The sequence below is a fragment of the Syngnathus floridae genome, chromosome 2 (assembly GCF_059516105.1).
Source record: "Syngnathus floridae isolate MCC-2025c chromosome 2, RoL_Sflo_1.0, whole genome shotgun sequence".
NCBI lineage: Eukaryota > Metazoa > Chordata > Actinopteri > Syngnathiformes > Syngnathidae > Syngnathus > Syngnathus floridae.
In genome coordinates, this window is record NC_142414.1 from 8,402,973 (window position 1) to 8,420,869 (window position 17,897).

A 17,897-nucleotide genomic window follows, 5' to 3' on the forward strand; every position below is an offset into this window, starting at 1 on the left:
CAAGCAGAAGCCTGAGGGTGTTTATAATTCCATCTACCTTGACTAGGGCCCCAGTTCCAGTTGAAGAAAACCAACCCACCACGCAAGTTTAACAATTTTGTTATATTTGTCTTAAACATATTCTACTTTTTGGGAATAATGGCTAGAAAGTAATAATAATAATACATTATTATTATTATTATTATTATTATTATTATTATTATTATTATTATTATTATTATTAGTCGATGAACTTAACTGCGTGCGCACGTGTCTTCCGCAGGCGCTAATCAGCGCTCGATCGACCGATCGGATCAGAGAACAATCCATCGCCGCATGGTGACGTCACGTCGTTGATCGGTAACACTGGCTGGGCGGTTGGTGGGCGGGCGGCAGATTTCCGCGCGGACGCCACCAGAGGTTGAAGTGCATATATCATTATTCATGATTCCGAGCCGTGCACGCTCTGGTTGAAACGTATAACATCTAATATAAGGTGCAAGGTGCGTCCGTGTGGATTTCTACGATCGTTTTGGAAATGTAGCCGCTGTCACGGATGTGGAGGATGAAAAGTAGGATGGATGCCTAAGTGGACGGAGCGTGCCAGGTGTGGCCTGATTCCAACAGTAACATCTGGCCGGTGAGTCGCACCGACAGCCGCTTTGCCTGGCAGACCGTTCGGCGTGTACGCGTGCAAACGAAAAGGGGGTTGACCAGGGAAGGGAGGAGGACATGCGGGGAGCTGCCTTCCTTGCTCGCGTCGGGTCCGGCGAGTCGGTTGACGACCTCGTCCTTGCTTCGCCGGAGGACGGTTTGCGAAACAAAATGCCCTCTGTGCAGTGTGCATGCACTACTGCACATGTAGTCATTGCTCACTGTGGAGATGTCATGCTTTCAATTCTACTGACATGCATAGCTACGGAAAAAAAAAAAAAAAAGAGACCACGTTTAAATTGCATATTTACGAATTGTAAGGGGACTTCATTATGTGTCACAAATAGACATAAAAAAAGACAAACATTTGATTTTTTTTTTTGCAGCTCAATGGAGCTTTGCATGAGCTGATAATTCTGCAGTGATTTTTTTTTTAATGATTATTCCCCCCCCCCCCCCTCAGAGCTGTATATGCTCACATGTGTCGTTGATAGTCTAAACCTGCACGGATGCAAAGGATTTGGAATTTAAGGTTCTTCAGTCAATCACCACATTTTTTCCCGAAGCAATCCAAATGAACCCCAGTGGGATTATGACAGTCGCTAAACCACAAAATGGTCTCTACCTTGTGTAAATACAAATACGTGACAATCCACACGTTTTTTTTTTTTTGTGCGATCTCATAGACGCCGCTTCAGCAGCAGCCCACCTCTGGACTCTGAAGCCGCCAGGTATCAGAGATGGAGGAAGTGAACTCGCAAGGAGAAAGGCCAATGGCACTGAGAGAGGGATCGAGTGGCCGCGGCATACCGACGGAGACCGGCGGCACTTCCAAGACCACCACCACCACCACCAACCTGCTGGCTTCTGTTAAAGAACAGGTGGGATGGCACCACACATCTGCTCTGCTTGTGTATACACATCCACACAACCTTCCCTCTAGCCTGATTGTTTTCATCTCACTGAAGGAGTTGCAACTCTCCGAGGAGCCCATTCAAATTCGCACTGCCTGTACACAAATTCAATAATACTTCAAGCTGATTGGGCAATGTGGCAACTTGTGCAGTCTATCAAAGTTGAGTCTTGACCAATCACAGCAAAAGAAATCCTTATCAGGAAGTTAGAAAAGCACAAAGCAGTCTTTTGAGGTAGGAGGCAGTCAGGCCGGTCAGGGAGTTAAGTGAATGCCGTGATGTCGCCATCATTCTCTCAGAAGTCGATATTGCACTCTGCTTGGATAAACTAAAGCCAGTAATCTTTGTTGTGGGGAAAAAAAATGAACCGCAGTGTTAGCATCAGCAAGTGGAGTAGGCCAGATCTGGAAAGATCAATGCATGGTCACGGTGTAAAGATGCATAGTGCTCCAAAAAATAGTGCACACTCAGCAAATGCTCCGAAGGGGTCGCATCAGCGTACAGACCCTTGACCTTGCTTGAACTAAGCCGGATGATCGGGTCAGTCGGACGTGGCACAGCAAATGACAGCTTGCTGCTGACTCAAGGTCACCAGACCTCATCAGACTGTTGAGTTCATCGAGGTTACTTAGTTTGACAATTAGCATGGATTTTTTGTCTTTACTCATCAGCTCTTCATGAGAACGATACTTGTCCGAAATGTCGCTTATTTGCCAGCATTAGGAGCTGACGTGCACTAGTAGCTAGCTAGCAGAAGCTTGTTGCTAGCTAGCCATCCGACTATCGTTTCAGCGGTTGATTAGCAGTTTTGCTATTCAATGTGTTTTGATGTGGTGCTAAATTTAAATTTTTTAATGCGAAACTGCTTCTTTCAAGCCTTGAGAACAGAAGGGAGGATTAAAATTGAGCAATAAGCATTGTCCGTGATATAAGAATGTTGAGTCATGTGACTTCAGTTCCCCAACTGTGGTCCTGGCATTTCCACTTACTGACTCAAAGCAACTCTCAAAATGCCTTTTGACAATATTCAGAGGCATCCCATTAAAGGTGGGCGTTTGGAAATCAAAAGTGCTTGAGTGGGTCATGTTGTGGGTGGACAGAACGGATGCAAAAAGCTGGATGTGTTGCATATTTCTCCATCCATCACGGTGAAGGTGGGCGCCGCAGCTGCTTTTCTTCTTGTGATGTCGCCCATTACCGGATTTTTATGACGAACACGAGGAGGCAAACCGTACAAATCATGGCCGAGCTCGTAGGCTTGAAAAGCAAGCGTGGCCTCGAGAGTAAAGTCTCTTCTTCTTTTATGAAGAGCAGAATATTCTAGACAAAGGGAAAATTCAATGTGGTGAGCAAACATTTAAGAAAAAAGATCAAAGTAGTGAAAGTATTTGACTTCTGAAGTTAATCACAAAAGCACAATTGATTTTGCTGTCTATTATATTCAATAATGGTTTTGATACCAGGGCACAAAAAATGAAAAATGCACACAAAAAATTCTTCCCCTTATCAATTTTTTAAAAATAATAATTACTTTTTTAATAATAATTACTTATTTTTTTATAATAATTACATAATTACATTATACGTCACGATGACTTTTATGCTACCAAAACAATGTCTTCCCAAAGCTTTGCTATACATTGTGACCTGATTAGCAAAAAGTACTTCATTATAATAACCAACCAGGTTAGTCTAGCCCACTGTTAAATAAATAATAAATAGGTGTCTCATTACTTTTGTCCCTATAGTGTTCTTTGTATAGAACAGACAATCTCCAAATTTTAATTCCATTAGAGTTGTGCTCGAACATATCAGTTGATTTTTATTAGCAAATAAGTCTATTTTGATTTAAAAAAAAATAAAAAATGCTAAGCCGTGAGCATCTCCATGCAACCTTTAGCAACGAGGGCTCCGACTGCCGCACGCCATCCGACACTGTCAAGGTTGCATTTATCGCATGAGCAGCTGACCCAAATACAACAGTGCTTTTATCCTGAGATGGATTTAAGTCTCGTTTTGGACTTTTGGATGCATGAACATCAGGCGCTTACATTATTATCACGTGAACTTCCAGATTTGAATTGTTTGCGAGTGAGTATGGCACGGAATGCGTTTCCACAGGAGCTGCAGTTTGAGCGTCTGACAAGGGAGTTGGAGGAAGAGCGTCAGATTGTGGCCAGCCAGCTGGAGAGGTGCATGCTGGGAGCCGAGTCGCCAGTGGCAGACAGCAGCAGGTCAGCACACTTTTTTTTTTTTACAAAGTGCATCGAGTTCAGTGGAACCTCCGAGACTGCTCGGGGATGCTGGTTGACCTGAAATTTGTTGAAATCTCAAATCGGTCTCATTCTTGTGACTTTCAACTCTGGGTTTTAGTGTAACTTTATCAGCCATGGTTGACCTCCACCTCGTGCTTTTGACCTTGGAAGTTTTCAGATCTCGAAGCAAACAATTATATTTGTTTGGTTAACCGATTAACAATTTGATACGGTTTTCTGTCTTTTTGCTCAAGCTCGTCGGAGAAGTCGTTTGCCTGGAGATCTCCGGGTATGAGTTCTTTTTTTCTGTGTCACAGATTTATCATAGGATTTCTCCTAAAATATATAATCCTCTATGCTCTGTATTTTTAAATATTCGTGTTTATATTATTAAAAAAATAAATAAATAAATAAATAAATTTAATTCTGTCACATTTACACTTTGAGGTGCAATTCTGTCCTGCTATTGCAGGGGGCGACGCGCAGGGCATAGCGGCATCTGCATGTCAAGGTCGTAGAATGGAGGAGGAGGATGGACTCTACCCGCCCGAAGCGGACCGTGCATCCCTGCATGACAGTGAGGGTCTGTCGTTTGTGCACACACACTGACACTAGCGCTGAAATAAGAACCGTAAATGCAACACGATCCCGTCGGTGTGTTATGTCACCACCCCCACCACCAAACACGGGAAAATAGCCTCAGCAGATCAGGCTGCATTGTAGGTGCATGACCATCATGGAATATCCGCTATGATGCCACTTTGATTGAGTGCTAAAATAAAAATTCTGAAGGATTTACAAATTTTGGGAAATGCATAAATTCATGTGCATGAAGGCAACAAACTAGGCCCTCTTAGATTTTTTTTTTGCCTAAGAACTTTCCTTTCCTTCCCAAGTGGGCGAGATGCTTCAAAAAGTATTTATTTATTTAAAAAACCCGCATTTATTTATTTAATTTTTATTTTTTTCCTTTATTTTTTTTACGTTTCACCTTGATTCAACGACATTTGCCACAAAAATTAAGTAGAGCTGGCCTAAAGGTCAGTAAACTTGACTTGTTGAGGAGACGCCCAAGCGGTCCATTACTGTTAAGTATCCGATGCGGAACAATAAAATCAGGATGCGAAGAGATGAGCCGAATCTGGCGGGAGAACAGCGACAGTTCTTTAAGGACTCGGGCAAAACAGCCGCAAGAGTCACGTCTGTTGTTTGAAGACCTCCGGGTGTACATTTTAAGAGAGCCTTTGAACAGACGACAAAAAGCGATCAAACAGATTTTTCAATTCTTTCATCCCATTTGCGCAACATGGGAGCCTCGCAAGTGGAGAAGTAATCATGCAAGATCCAAGGAAAGCTTTGATAGCACATTTGCTCTCCTTATACTCCTTCTTCCTTCGTCTGAAAATAACCCCCCCCGCTTACGCCTCCTTTTGCTTGAGTAGAAACTAGGCCAGCCATGAAGTCAACAATGTTAGTGTACAAGCATCAAGGCTCGATGTTTTTCTATTCCCAAGTCGTCTTAAAGCAAATGAGATAAAACGCCAGCGTCTTGCTGACTGCTTCCGTCTGGTTTGTTATGTTTCTCGGTGTGGTCGCAGGCTCGGGGGGCCACTCGGCTCACGTGACGTCATATTCAGACAGTGGCTATCAGGACAGCAGCGTCAGTTACTACAGCAACCAGAACGTGGTGCGTTCCGAGCCCCGTGCTTCCCTCTCCAGAAGTCCGAGAGCTGAGGGCCAAGCGTCCGGGCAGGTAGGTTGGCTCTGACTCTTACCTACTTGATGTTATATTTGGACATAAAAACAGACACACAGTAGTGTTTTGAGATGGAAATTTTATTTATTTCTTGACCAACTTTGTATACCAAATCATATTATCCCATTGAAATGAATGGAGATGTAATTAATTCGTTCCAGCGCCAACAAGAAAAAATTACTCTTTGGTTAAAAAAAAAAAAAGCAGTGAATTGGGCACAAATGATCAGCCCAAAGGATTAACGTCCTGTTTTATCACTTCCTCAAATCCTCAATCTCAAATCATATTGTCCCATTGAAATAAATGGAGATGTAATTAATTTGTTCCAGCACCAACAAGAAAAAAAATGACTCCTTGGTTAAAAAAAAAAAAAAAAAAAGCAAAGTGAGTTGGGCACAAATGACCAGCATGGAGCCCAAAGGGTCAACGTCCTGTTTTATCACTTTCTCAAATCCTCAAATCATATCGTCCCATTGAAATGAATGGAGATGAAATTAATTCGTTCCAGTGCCAACAAGAAAAATTTACTCATTGGTATACTAAAAAAAAGCAAAGTGAGTTGGGCACAAATGACTAGCATGGAACCCAATGCGTCAACGTCCTTTTTGATCTCTTCCTCCTGTCAGCCATCTGGCCGGATGCTGCGTAGGATGTCGTCCCTCCCTTCCAGGAGCCAGTCTCCCGGCTGCGCCACGGCCGGCACCGTTTCACCCTCTCGCATATCATTGCGAACATCTCAAGGCAGCACCTATGACTCGCCCATCCTCTCCGAACCCAAACCGCTGGCGACGGTCTTCCCCGGCACCAGCGTGCCCCCCTCCTGCCCGTCGCCCTCCTCCCCAGGCGACGGCAGGGGAGCGGGCGGCGCCGCCGGCCGTCTGGGTTCCACGCTGTCCCTCATCGAGGGGCGGGTTTTGCTGGGGTCACCCCTGCGCTCCGGGATGACGGCCGTACCGCAGCATTACGGCTCCACGCTGCCCAGGCAGAGTCAGTCCTTAGCCTACGGCGCTGACCCGTATGGCCTGTACCAGAGGAGCGCCCTTCCCCGCCCTGACAGCCTCATAGGTGAGTCACCTTTGAAAAACATCTATAAACTATTTCACAGCACCAGGATGATTTTGAATTTAAATACAATCGGGTCGTGCCGGAGTTATTGCACGACAACACCCAATTTACTCTTTGGTCACATAACTAAGCCTCTCCCACTGACCCACATAGCCAGGTCGCTACCACAAAGCCATCAGATGATTATCATCTGGCCGCAGCCAGAGGCTTTAGACTGCCGTCAGCATCTGCTTTAAAGTTGATTTCCAACGGCGCTACTCTTTCTTCCTTTTCACAGCGCGGCTCTCGGTTACGAGCGAACGCGCTCAAGATCGCTTTGTACGCATTTGATGTGCTCCATCGAGCATGCTAGGAGAGTTGAAAGATGCACACGAGTGAACTACAATGAAATTCCTACCATTCCTCCAGCTGAGTGCTTTTCTACTAAGTAGCCCAACACATCGCTCAAGTCCGTGTTCCCGGTTATCTGTGACATGCAGCATAATCCCAGATTACAGATAGAAGATGAGCAATAGGCAGGTGCACACACGGCATTTCCTTTCATTTTTGTGTAAGAATGAAATCATTTATGTATCTCAGGAGAAGTCCTTTTTTATGTATTTAAAAAAAAAAAAAAAAATCCGCAGGCCTCCACAGCTCCTACGCCGCCGGTCAGTCAGGCCAGATTGACCCGGAGTTGAGGGCAGCGTTGTCTCCAGATTCTCACATGACAGCAGTTTTTGATGAGCGCACCTTCCACAGCCCCTTGTTTCACAGCCCCTCCCAAGAACTGCAGGGCTCCCTCTACGGGACAGGTGCAGGTACTGCAAGCCCAAACTTTAAAATGCTGCTTGACTTGTTCAAATTTTCATCTTTTTTTTTATCATTATTTTTGAGGCATCATCTGATTGAACTGATTTGTTCAAATTCTCATCTTTTTTTAATCATCATTTTTTAGGCATCATCATATCCTTTGTGGGAGGAGCTATAATAGATTAAATTTTTTTTTGCTCCTGTAAAGCGTTATAAGAACAAGTCACTGTCCCAAAAAACAGAATTTAATTAGACATGTTTTGTTTTAAGCCTGAACATTTTTTTTTTTGCCCCTCCCCAGGTGTTGGGACCTTGCGGCGGACCACAAGCCATTGCAGCACTCTGCCATACCAAAGAAGCAGCTACGGACTAAACAATGCGGCTGTGTACCTCGACTCCTTTGGGGTCCCCGGCGAGCCCGTCTACTCGCATCAGCACTCGGAGCTAGTGGAGCGGATGGTCACCCGCACGCCATCCATTGAGAGCATCCACAAAGACCCCAGGTGCACCAAAATGTTGCGTTGTACTCGTGACATAACCAAGGATGATAAATTCCATTTGTTCCGAGTACGATCACGGAATAAATTAAACTCATTAGTCACGGTCGTGCCGTATTAATGAAGAGACTTCATTTAACGGGTGCGCAACGGAGATAAAGCAGAACTCCATTAACCCATTTTGCTCTTTTGGCCCGCCAAGGGAGTTTGCGTGGCGTGACCCCGAGCTGCCGGAGGTCATCCACATGCTGCAGCATCATTTCCCGTCCGTGCAGGCCAATGCGGCCGCTTATCTGCAGCACCTGTGCTTTGGAGACAACAGGGTCAAAGTTGAGGTGAGTGGCGAGGGCCACGTCTCATTGCATTTTTTCTTTTTTCCACCGTAAGAAGCTCACGGGAAAAAGTTAAATTCGTCTTTAAAATGTGCGGATGGAATATCACATGCATGGCGACGTGCTCGTCTGTCTTTCTAAAAGTACACGCTGGCATCCCAACTGAGCCAAAGCGCCATCTGCTCCAACCGAAAAGTAGAAAACACTTCTAAGCTCTGATCGTCTTCTCTTTAATCTCATTCCCGCGCAGTAAATGACTGCGGCACAATAGCTTCGTGCGACGCAAGGACATTGCGCTTGCTTTGGTTTGTCGTTTTGTCGCGCCAACGTATTTTCAGAAGCCATTGAACACACAACCACTGAATATTGCATCTTTATTGGTCAGCCACCAACATTTTGATAAAGCTATAAAATAAAAAAATAGAATGAAATAGAATGAAATAGAAAAAATAGAATAAAACATATAAGAAAATAATAAAAATGAAATGAAATGAAATTGAATTAAATATAATAAAATATAAAATAATAAAAAAATAAAAATAAAACAAAATAACAAAAATAAGATAAATAAAATAAAAAATATAAAATGAAATAGAATTAAAAAATAATAAAAATATAATAAAAAATGATAAAAAGGAAATGAAATTTACATTGAATTAATATAATAAAAATATAAAATAAGAAATAAAACAAATTAAAAAAAGTTCCACGTGCTAAATGAGCTGACTGCTTTCAAACTTGTCCTAACATTTGGCGCCGTCATGACAAAGTGCGACAATTCCTTCTCCACTCTGAGAAATGCATTTTAAGAATTCTGATGCCTGCGTCCACATCTTGACCACTCCTTGGTCTTTGCGCAGGTGTGTCACCTCGGCGGCATCCAGCACTTGGTGGATCTGCTCGACAACAAGGCAGCTGAAGTCCAAAAGAGCGCCTGTGGGGCTTTGAGGAACCTGGTGTACGGGAAAGCCACAGACAACAACAAGGTGGCACTGAGGAACTGCGGGGGCGTGCCTGCACTCTTACGCCTCCTCAGGAAAACAACAGACAATGAAGTTCGGGAGCTGGTGACCGGTACGTCATTACTTTCACGACAACTGGAAAAGTGACTTTTTAGATGTAGGAACTTTCCTCAGTCAATGATGCTAATCAGCTAGTAGATACCGACTGACCTTTGAGGCAGCGTCTATTTGCTAAAGTTGTACCTTGAAGCTTTGGCTCAATTTGACTTGCTTATACTCACATGGAGGAAGTCTAGTAAGATTGTATTTTGGGATTCTTTGGCTGTCTGTGCTGTTCAAATATTACCCGACGGATCTTCTGAAGTGTGAATATACACACCAACGTTCACGCTATTTCTACTCAGTGAAAAAAAAAATGTAGCTCTTGGGAGGTTATTAATTCAGATGGCAATCCCATTTCTTCATCCAGATTCTATAAAAAAAATAATCGCAATAATTTGATTTTTCCGTAAATACCTTGTTAAAAAAAATCACATTTTGAGAAGACAACTCTGAATGAGTCAGTCCGATGTCCAGGCTGGCAGTGGATCATTTTGGCTGCTTTTTGGGTGGCCTGCTGTGTTTTGACTGAGTACATATCGAGATCGATGCAAGATAATGTGCTCTTGAAAAAAGGATGCAAGTGACAGCGACATACTTTTTCATACCAGGAGACACCAGATGGCTCTGGCTGTCCAAGTTGATTCTCGGTGCTATTTAAAAACGCAGGAAAAAAATTCATCAGCGAGTTTTTAGATCATGTAAAAAGTCGCCCATGACCACAACTTGATCAGAGCCAAACTGCGACTTCTAATCCCGGCGTAGGGCTTTCTGTACATTCTTGGTTGGAGAACATCATTGTTCACGGCAAAGTTTGGCCAATTTTTGCAACGTGGTCAATGTGCAAAGTGCCTTAACATGACTTTGTGTTGTTGGCGCTTGATGAAGAAAACCGATTTGTCCTTTCCAGGGGTCTTGTGGAATCTGTCGTCCTGCGACGCGGTGAAGATGACCATCATTCGCGACGCTCTGACCACACTGACCAACACGGTGGTCATCCCCCACTCAGGCTGGAGTAGCCTGTCACATCGTGATCAACACAAGATCAAGTTCCAATCCTCCCTACTGCTGCGAAATACCACCGGCTGTCTGAGGTGAGACACACACACACACACACACTTGTCTACTGGTCCAAATGCAAGGCTTCATTGCAGTCCAGGAACAAGGTGAAAGGGTTTTAAGATCCTCCTGCACTGCCTGAGGATTAAATGTTGCAAGCACATAAAGCTAAGACGTAAGCTAAGTGGTGTCTTGATGCTGATGCACGGAGGGAGCCGTGCACTGCAGCACTGCTCTTTCAACTTGATGTTTGCCATGGCTGAACGTTTCCATTGGAGGACACACTCCTCTTCTTTTATTGTATCCAGGCAGTTTGGAAGCCCCCATGTGGAGAAAGTTGCTCATTGCATCTCTCAGCATAATTAAAAAGAAAAAAAAAATAGCCCTGTAGGTTCAGATGATGGACCATGAAAGGCAAATAAATAAATAAATAAATAAATAAATAAATAAATAAATAATGTGTTCAACCACTGTTTTTAATTGTGCTACATAGTTATTATTATTATTATTATTTAAATGACACTACATACGTTAAAAACTACAACTAAAAGATAAAGTTATTGGAGCTGCTGTAACAGGCTGTCAGTAGTGATGGGAAAATGAGGCTTCAAATGTGCTTCATGAACCAGTTGTTGTATTTCTTGACTCCACTAGATGGTGCTGTTTAAGAAATGGCAAGTCTATACTTTCAGCGCCACCTAAATGAGTCAAAAAATGCAACTGGTTCATGAAGCAAATTTGAAGCTTCATTTTCTCATCACTAGCTGTCAGCGCCTCTGACATCTTTTCAAATTGTGTGCGCGTCAGGAACTTGAGCTCGGCAGGGGAGGAGGCGAGGGGTCAGCTGCGCTGCTGTGAGGGTTTGATAGACTCACTGCTTCACATCCTGAAAGCCTGTGTCAATACCTCTGACTTTGACAGCAAGGTGACTCAAACACACACACACACACACACACTATGCTGGAACTGGTTCTAACAGTTCTGGTTCTAATAATAACACTCCTCAGATTGTGGAGAACAGTGTGTGCACACTGAGGAACCTCTCCTACCGGCTGGAGGTGGAGATGCCATCCTCTCGTCTCCTCGGCAACCAGGAGCTGGACACCCTCTTGGGGTTCTCCACCACGGCCAAGGAGTTAGACTACATCTGCTGGGGGAAGAGGAGGCGCGGTAGGAAGAGGACCGACTGGCCGGATGAAAGAGTAAACTATCAAAATGATTGAGTTTGAAAAAAAGAGGTTGTCCTAAGCCATTATCTTCTTGTGCACATGTTTTGAGCAGTGGGACGGCACGGGGCCCATTCCGGGCTTTTCTCCATCTTTGAGGGGCGCCGAGCTGCTGTGGCATCCATCGGTGGTCAAAGCGTACCTCAACTTGCTGGCCGAGAGCTCAAACGCCGCCACGCTGGAGGGGGCCGCCGGCTCGCTGCAAAATCTCTCCGCGGGAAACTGGAAGGTCTCATCTTACTATGTGATGCAAACTGATCATCTTGACTTTGTTCAAATTATAGAGTTAGAATTGTAAAGTGGATCAAGAAATGGCGAGTCATCTGCTTGGTCCGGTTGCGTATGTCCAGTTCTCGGCCTACATCCGAGCGGCCGTGCGCAAGGAGAAAGGTTTGCCCATCCTGGTGGAGCTGCTGAGGATGGACAACGACCGAGTGGTCTGCTCCGTCGCCACCGCCCTCCGCAACATGGCGCTGGACGCACGCAACAAGGAGCTCACGGGTAACACAATTATTATTCATTCTTACACCAGCTGAGAACTCAGTCCTGCTCGCGTCATCCCGATGTCAGGAAAGTACGCCATGCGGGATCTGATCAACCGGCTTCCCGGCGGAAATCCTTCGGTGCTGTCGGATGACACGGTGGCGTCCGTCTGCTGCACCCTGCATGAGGTCACCAGCCACAACATGGAGAACGCCAAAGCTCTAGCCGACAGCGGAGGCATCGAGAAACTGGTGGACATCAGCAAAGGACGAGGCAAAGGGTACACGATACAGCACGGGATCCTGTCGCAATGTCCCAAAGTATACTTAAAAAAAAAAAAAAAATGCTGTGTGTGTTGTCACGGGGCAGGTACTCAATGAAGGTCATGAAGGCAGCTGCTCAAGTGTTGAACACGCTGTGGCAGTACCGAGAGCTGAGGAGTCTCTACAAACAGGTCAGGAACTCCGAGCTGCAAAAATTGGACCTGCATTTGTTGAAACGGAAAATATGTTTGCAGGACGGCTGGAACTACACTCACTTTATCACGCCGGTTTCCACTTTGGAGCGAGACCGTTACCGCTCGCAGCCAACGCTCCCCACCAGCCCCATGCACATGTCCCCCGTCATCCAATCCGGTGCGAGAAGAGAGAATGGCCGCAGTGGAGAGACGATAGCATGGTTGTAATTCCACTTCTGCCCAGGTGGTAGCGCCACATCCTCGCCAGCGATGCTGGGCATCAGGAGGCACAGCTCCAACTACCCGAGAGAGACGTCATCTATGCATGTGGACTCGTACTATGGAGAGAACACTTTACGCAGGCATCACTACCCAGGTTTGCGTTTTTTATTTTTTTTTATCTTTTATTTTTTTGGGTCATTCACACGCACACATTCACACCATCACTCACACACAAACATTCAATTTAGGCCTCCTTTGCTTGAATTTTGAGTAAACCGATTCTAAAGATTCAGTTAAAGAACTGGAATGCACATGACTAGTACAAAAGAGTGCAGACGGCCAAGGGTTATCATGTCAAAATAGCTGACTGGTTAGTGGCATGGGCTCTGGATTGGTAAGAGCCTGGTTCAATCCCAGGTGTAAGCATGTACCCAAATGTGCTTTTAGAATTGGAACCTCGCTTTGCATGTGTCCGCATATGCAAACAACTGAAAGTATTTGTGTAAATACATAAGGTGGCCCCACCCCAAGTTGGCTGAGCAAACCAATGGAACACGCCCACTACCTAGGGGGCGGGGTAAAGTCCAATCGTGTAGGGGGCGGGGCGAAGAGAGTTATGGTTTCAAAGTAGGGTTTAAAGCTAAGGTTAGGGTTTCAAAGTAGGGTAGGCGAAGGGTTAGGGTTAGGGTTTCAAAGTGGGGTTTGGGGTTAGGGTTGAGGGTTAGGGTTGGGTTAGGGTTTCAAAGTAGGGTTAGTGTTTAGTGTTAGGATTAGGGTTTGGGGTTAGGGTTGGGTTAGGGTTTAGGTTTAGGGTTAGGGTTTAGGGTTAAGGTTAGGGTTTGAGGTTAGGGTTAGTGTTAGGGTTAGGGTTTCAAAGTAAGGTTACGGTTTAGGATTAGGGTTTAGGGTTTATTTTTGAAGTTGTGTGTATCATGGCGGGAATTTAACCCTGGAATCTTTTTTTTTTTTTTTTTTTAATTCATCACCTCAAATTTAAATTTGTACATTTTTCAGGGTCTGAGAAGAAAAACACCTATTTCATTGGCACATACAGCTCCCAGTCTGGAGATGAGCTAAGAAGGGCCCAGGTAAGAAAAGAGAGGAAATGAAAAAGACGAATGGACCTGCTTGAATTATGCATTCATACTAAATCAAATGGCCCGAACGCTTGCTCCCTCAGCACCCGGAGCCTTTCTACGATGAACCGGACAGGAAGAACTACAACCGGCTATACCTGTCGTCCCCGCAGGATTACGGGGTGGAGCAGTATGAGGACGACCCGGTCCAGCTGACGCCGTCCTCCCCCGACGGCTACACCGGCCAGCCGCTCCGCTTCAAAAGCAACACCAACTATGTGGACTTCTACTCCACCACACGGAGGCCTTCAAACAGGGCCAACAAGTTCACCGGCTCGCCCGACTCCTGGGTGTAGACTATTGCCTGTCGACGGACTGCTGAGAAGGTCCGGCTTGGAAATGTCAGCAAATGTTCAACCACGTGTTCTTAGTAGTATTTAGTCCTAAAATGTGAAACAAAATGGCAGCAGTTTGAATCTGTCTCATGCCGGTTAGCGTGAGAAGTCCAAAAATCTTCTCGAGGCTCAATGAAAGGTGCTCGGAAAACGTCTGACTTGGATCAGCTGCCCGTCGATGAGGCGAGAACTCGTCGCTTTCATGTCTGTTGGCAAAAAGTGCAGTAGTGTATCTTAAAGTATGTGGAGAAATGTCTATTTGTACAAATACAACGTTGGGACTGTCATGTTGAATTGTTGTATTCAATCTGTAGAACTTTATATGTGACCACGTGAGAAAGAGTTTTATATTATTTATCAATTGTTTCTCATTTACCTGTGACCTGGCCAAGCTAACAAAGCTGTCTGTTCTGTTCAAAACCGCCGATGAAGATTATGTGCAATGTTACAAATGGAAATACTGTATATGAGTAATGAAAATCATGTGACAAAAAAATATGAAATAAACACTTGGAAATGATGGATTGACTTGCTTGAGTACTGACAGTACTACAGCAAAAAACATTTTCTTGATGAGAATCAATCCAAGTTTTTCCCAATGTGTTGAGAATTAAGGAAGTTATGACAAACCTGTAAACCTTTAAACTCTCTTTCTTCTGCCACAGTTCTACTATTTGGACAACAGAGGGCAGATGCGAGCCTGTACGTTTCTCCTGCTTTAGTGATGTGTGATTTAGTGATTCCAGTTCTTTTAAGTGAACTGAATCTTTACAATCAGTTCACTCAAAAGATTCGTTCAAAAGAATCGTTCACCAAATCATCGCTACACTTTATTTTATTCATTTATTTATTTATTTATTTATTTATTTATTTATTTATTTATTTATTCATTTACCTTGTGTGGTGTACCTATGATTTTTCCCTAATGAAGTGGCCTGTTATTAGGTACACGTCATGGACACTTCAATAGGTACACTACACGAGGTAATAAATAAATAAATAAATAAATAAAAAAGTGTAGCGAACGATTCTGTGAACGATTCTTTTGAACAAACCTTTTGAGTGAACCGATTCTAATGATTCAGTTCACATTAAACTGGAATGCACATCACTAGTACAAAACAGTACAGACGGCTGAGGGCTGCCAGGTCGAAATAGCCGACTGGTTAGTGACACGGGCTCTTTCTTGGTAAGACCTTCGTTCGATCCCAGGTGCGTGCAAATACATATAAGTGCTTTTAGACTTGGAACCTCGCTTAGTATGCATTTTCTACATTTAGCTCCTGCAGAACGTGAAAATGAACATGTAAATGAACTTTTCACACAGGTCTGTTTAATGAGGGAATCTTAGAAAACATGTTGGAATGCAGCCCCGAGGACTAGGGCTTGACACCTGTGAGCTTTGACCATGATATCTCCCTAATAAAGTGGCCTGTTATTAGGTACACTTGAAAATGGCCGTGTACCCAATGGAGTGTCCGTGTGGTGCCCTCGTTAAGCGCACCTGCGTGAAAAGATTTTGGTCATTTTCATGTTCTGCAGGAGCTAAAACTTTTCACGCAGGTGCACTTAACGAGGGAATCAGATTGACACTCCATTAGGTACACTGCCATTTTCAAGTGTACCCAATAACAGGCCACTTTATTAGGGTGCACTTAACAAGGGAATGTTGGAAAACATGTTGGAATGCGGCCCCGAGGACTAGAGCTTGACACCTGTGACCTTTGACCATGATATATCCCTAATAAAGTGGCCTGTTATTAGGTACACTTGAAAATGGCGGTGTACCTAATGGAGAGTCCATTTGATTCCCTCGTTAAGCGCACCTGCGTGAAAAGTTTTAGCTCCTGCTGAACGTGAAAGTGACCAAAAACTTTTCACGCAGGTGCGCTTAACGAGGGGCACTTGGAAAACATGTTGGAACGCGGCCCCGAGGACTAGAGCTTGACACCTATGACTTTTGACCATGATATTTCCCTAATAAAGTGGCCTGTTATTCGGTACACTTGAAAATGGTGGTGTACCTAATGGAGTGTCTGTGTGATTCCCTCGTTAAGTGCACCTGCGTGAAAAGTTTTAGCTCCTGGAAACATGAAAATGACCAAAATCTTTTCACGCAGGTGCGCTTAACGAGGGAATCACACAGACACTCCATTAGGTACACCGCCATTTTCAAGTATACCCAATAACAGGCCACTTTATTAGGGAAATATCATGGTCAAAGGTCACAGGTGTCAAGCTCTAGTCCTCGGGGTCGCATTCCAACATGTTTTCCAAGATTCCTCGTTAAACGGACCTGCGTGAAAAGTTCATTTTCAAGTTCATTTTCACGTTCTGCAGGAGCTAAATGTAAAAAAGGCATACTAAGCAAGGTTCCAAGTCTAAAAGCACATTTATGTACATGCGTATACCTGGGATCGAACCAAGTTCTTACCAAGTAAGAGACCATGGTACTAACCAGTCGGCTATTTCAACCTGTCACTGTTTTGTACTAGTGATGTGCATTCCGGTTTAAAGTGAACTGAATCTTTAGAATCGGTTCACTCAAAAGGTTTGTTCAAAAGAATCGTTCACAGAATCATTTGCTACAGTTTATTTATTCTTTTTTTTTTTTTTTTTTACCTCGTGTAGTGTACCTATTGAAGTGTCCATGAGGTGTACCTAATCACAGGACATAGGGTTCGCGAACGGGAAAGTCAGGATTCGTTCCCTCACTGATCCGTTCTCGCGATGAACTGGAAATGAGAATCACTCACTCACTCGTTCGTTCACTCAGATTCGTTCGTTGGTGAAGGGGAAGTGCAATTCACGACTCGTTCGTGAGCGGGAAGTGACGTCATTTTCTTCTTCGTTTTGTTTTACGGCGAGGTGGCACCAGCTTCAGTGGGCAGTACCGACACCTACTGGTTGAAGTCATATGAACTGAAAAAAGATCGAATCACTTTAGGAAGTGATTCGTTCACTCTCGTTCACGGAAAAGATCTGTTCTTTTGAACGAATCGTTCACTTACGAGCCAACACTAGAAGCCTGCGAATGCCACCTAATTCCGCAAAATATGTAGATAGATGGTCCACTGGAGCCTCATTTTCAAACTTTGACATTCAATACAAGAAGACTGCGACAGTCATCCACCAAGTACAAATACGGAGAAGAGATTAGAAAGCAACAATCAAACAAAGCATCTCGTTCAAGTGAGAGTGCCCACTTTTTAATATCTTAAGACATCTGTGCAACATCGTTCCACATGTTACATCACTGCATGATCTGTAATGTGTTTCAATATTTACAAAAATGCTTCGTACATCAAACCATTAAAAAAAAAAAAAAAAACGCCAAACAATATCAAAACAATGGACGCTGACAAACGACACTGTATATTTCGGCCACATGAATGCAGAAAAAAAAAACTGGGAGCAATTCAGTGCACACTTCACACAAATCTCACCTGTTAAGTATATATTAGTGAGGCAAGATATATACTCACAGGTTGGGAAAAAAAATCAAATACTGACAATGGGAGAAGATGATTCAAATCAAAACAAAGGAGCAAAAGTGGCTCCGCCTGCATGTCAACAACGCAGACGGGGAGACAGAATGAACTTTCGCCAACGCGTTGGCTTATTTCGCCACTGCGCCGTTTGTATTTTGTTGCCGCCGACTCTTCCTCAAAGCT

General features: G+C 44.1%; 1 protein-coding gene across 5 annotated transcripts; it reads left to right on the plus strand.

Moving 5' to 3' along the window:
* The first annotated feature begins 280 nt into the window (after positions 1 to 280).
* Positions 281 to 14,743, plus strand: LOC148401556 (plakophilin-4-like). Of its 5 annotated transcripts, XM_088368945.1 has the most exons (23): positions 281 to 399; positions 476 to 619; positions 1,320 to 1,514; positions 3,669 to 3,781; positions 4,057 to 4,091; positions 4,275 to 4,385; positions 5,401 to 5,555; positions 6,185 to 6,623; positions 7,250 to 7,423; positions 7,717 to 7,918; positions 8,115 to 8,247; positions 9,105 to 9,318; positions 10,216 to 10,399; positions 11,172 to 11,289; positions 11,372 to 11,566; positions 11,643 to 11,819; positions 11,941 to 12,091; positions 12,161 to 12,353; positions 12,443 to 12,527; positions 12,591 to 12,708; positions 12,775 to 12,906; positions 13,767 to 13,840; positions 13,933 to 14,743. In XM_088368945.1, exons 3-23 carry the CDS (start codon positions 1,374 to 1,376, stop codon positions 14,182 to 14,184), a joined length of 3,396 nt encoding a protein of 1,131 aa, XP_088225071.1. In that variant the 5' UTR covers positions 281 to 399; positions 476 to 619; positions 1,320 to 1,373; the 3' UTR covers positions 14,185 to 14,743. The 5 variants fall into 5 exon arrangements, with proteins under 5 accessions (XP_088225071.1, XP_088225075.1, XP_088225070.1 ...); XM_088368949.1 differs by having other exon boundaries at positions 336 to 619; positions 14,002 to 14,743; XM_088368944.1 differs by having other exon boundaries at positions 338 to 619.
* Positions 14,744 to 17,897: the final 3,154 nt, after the last annotated feature.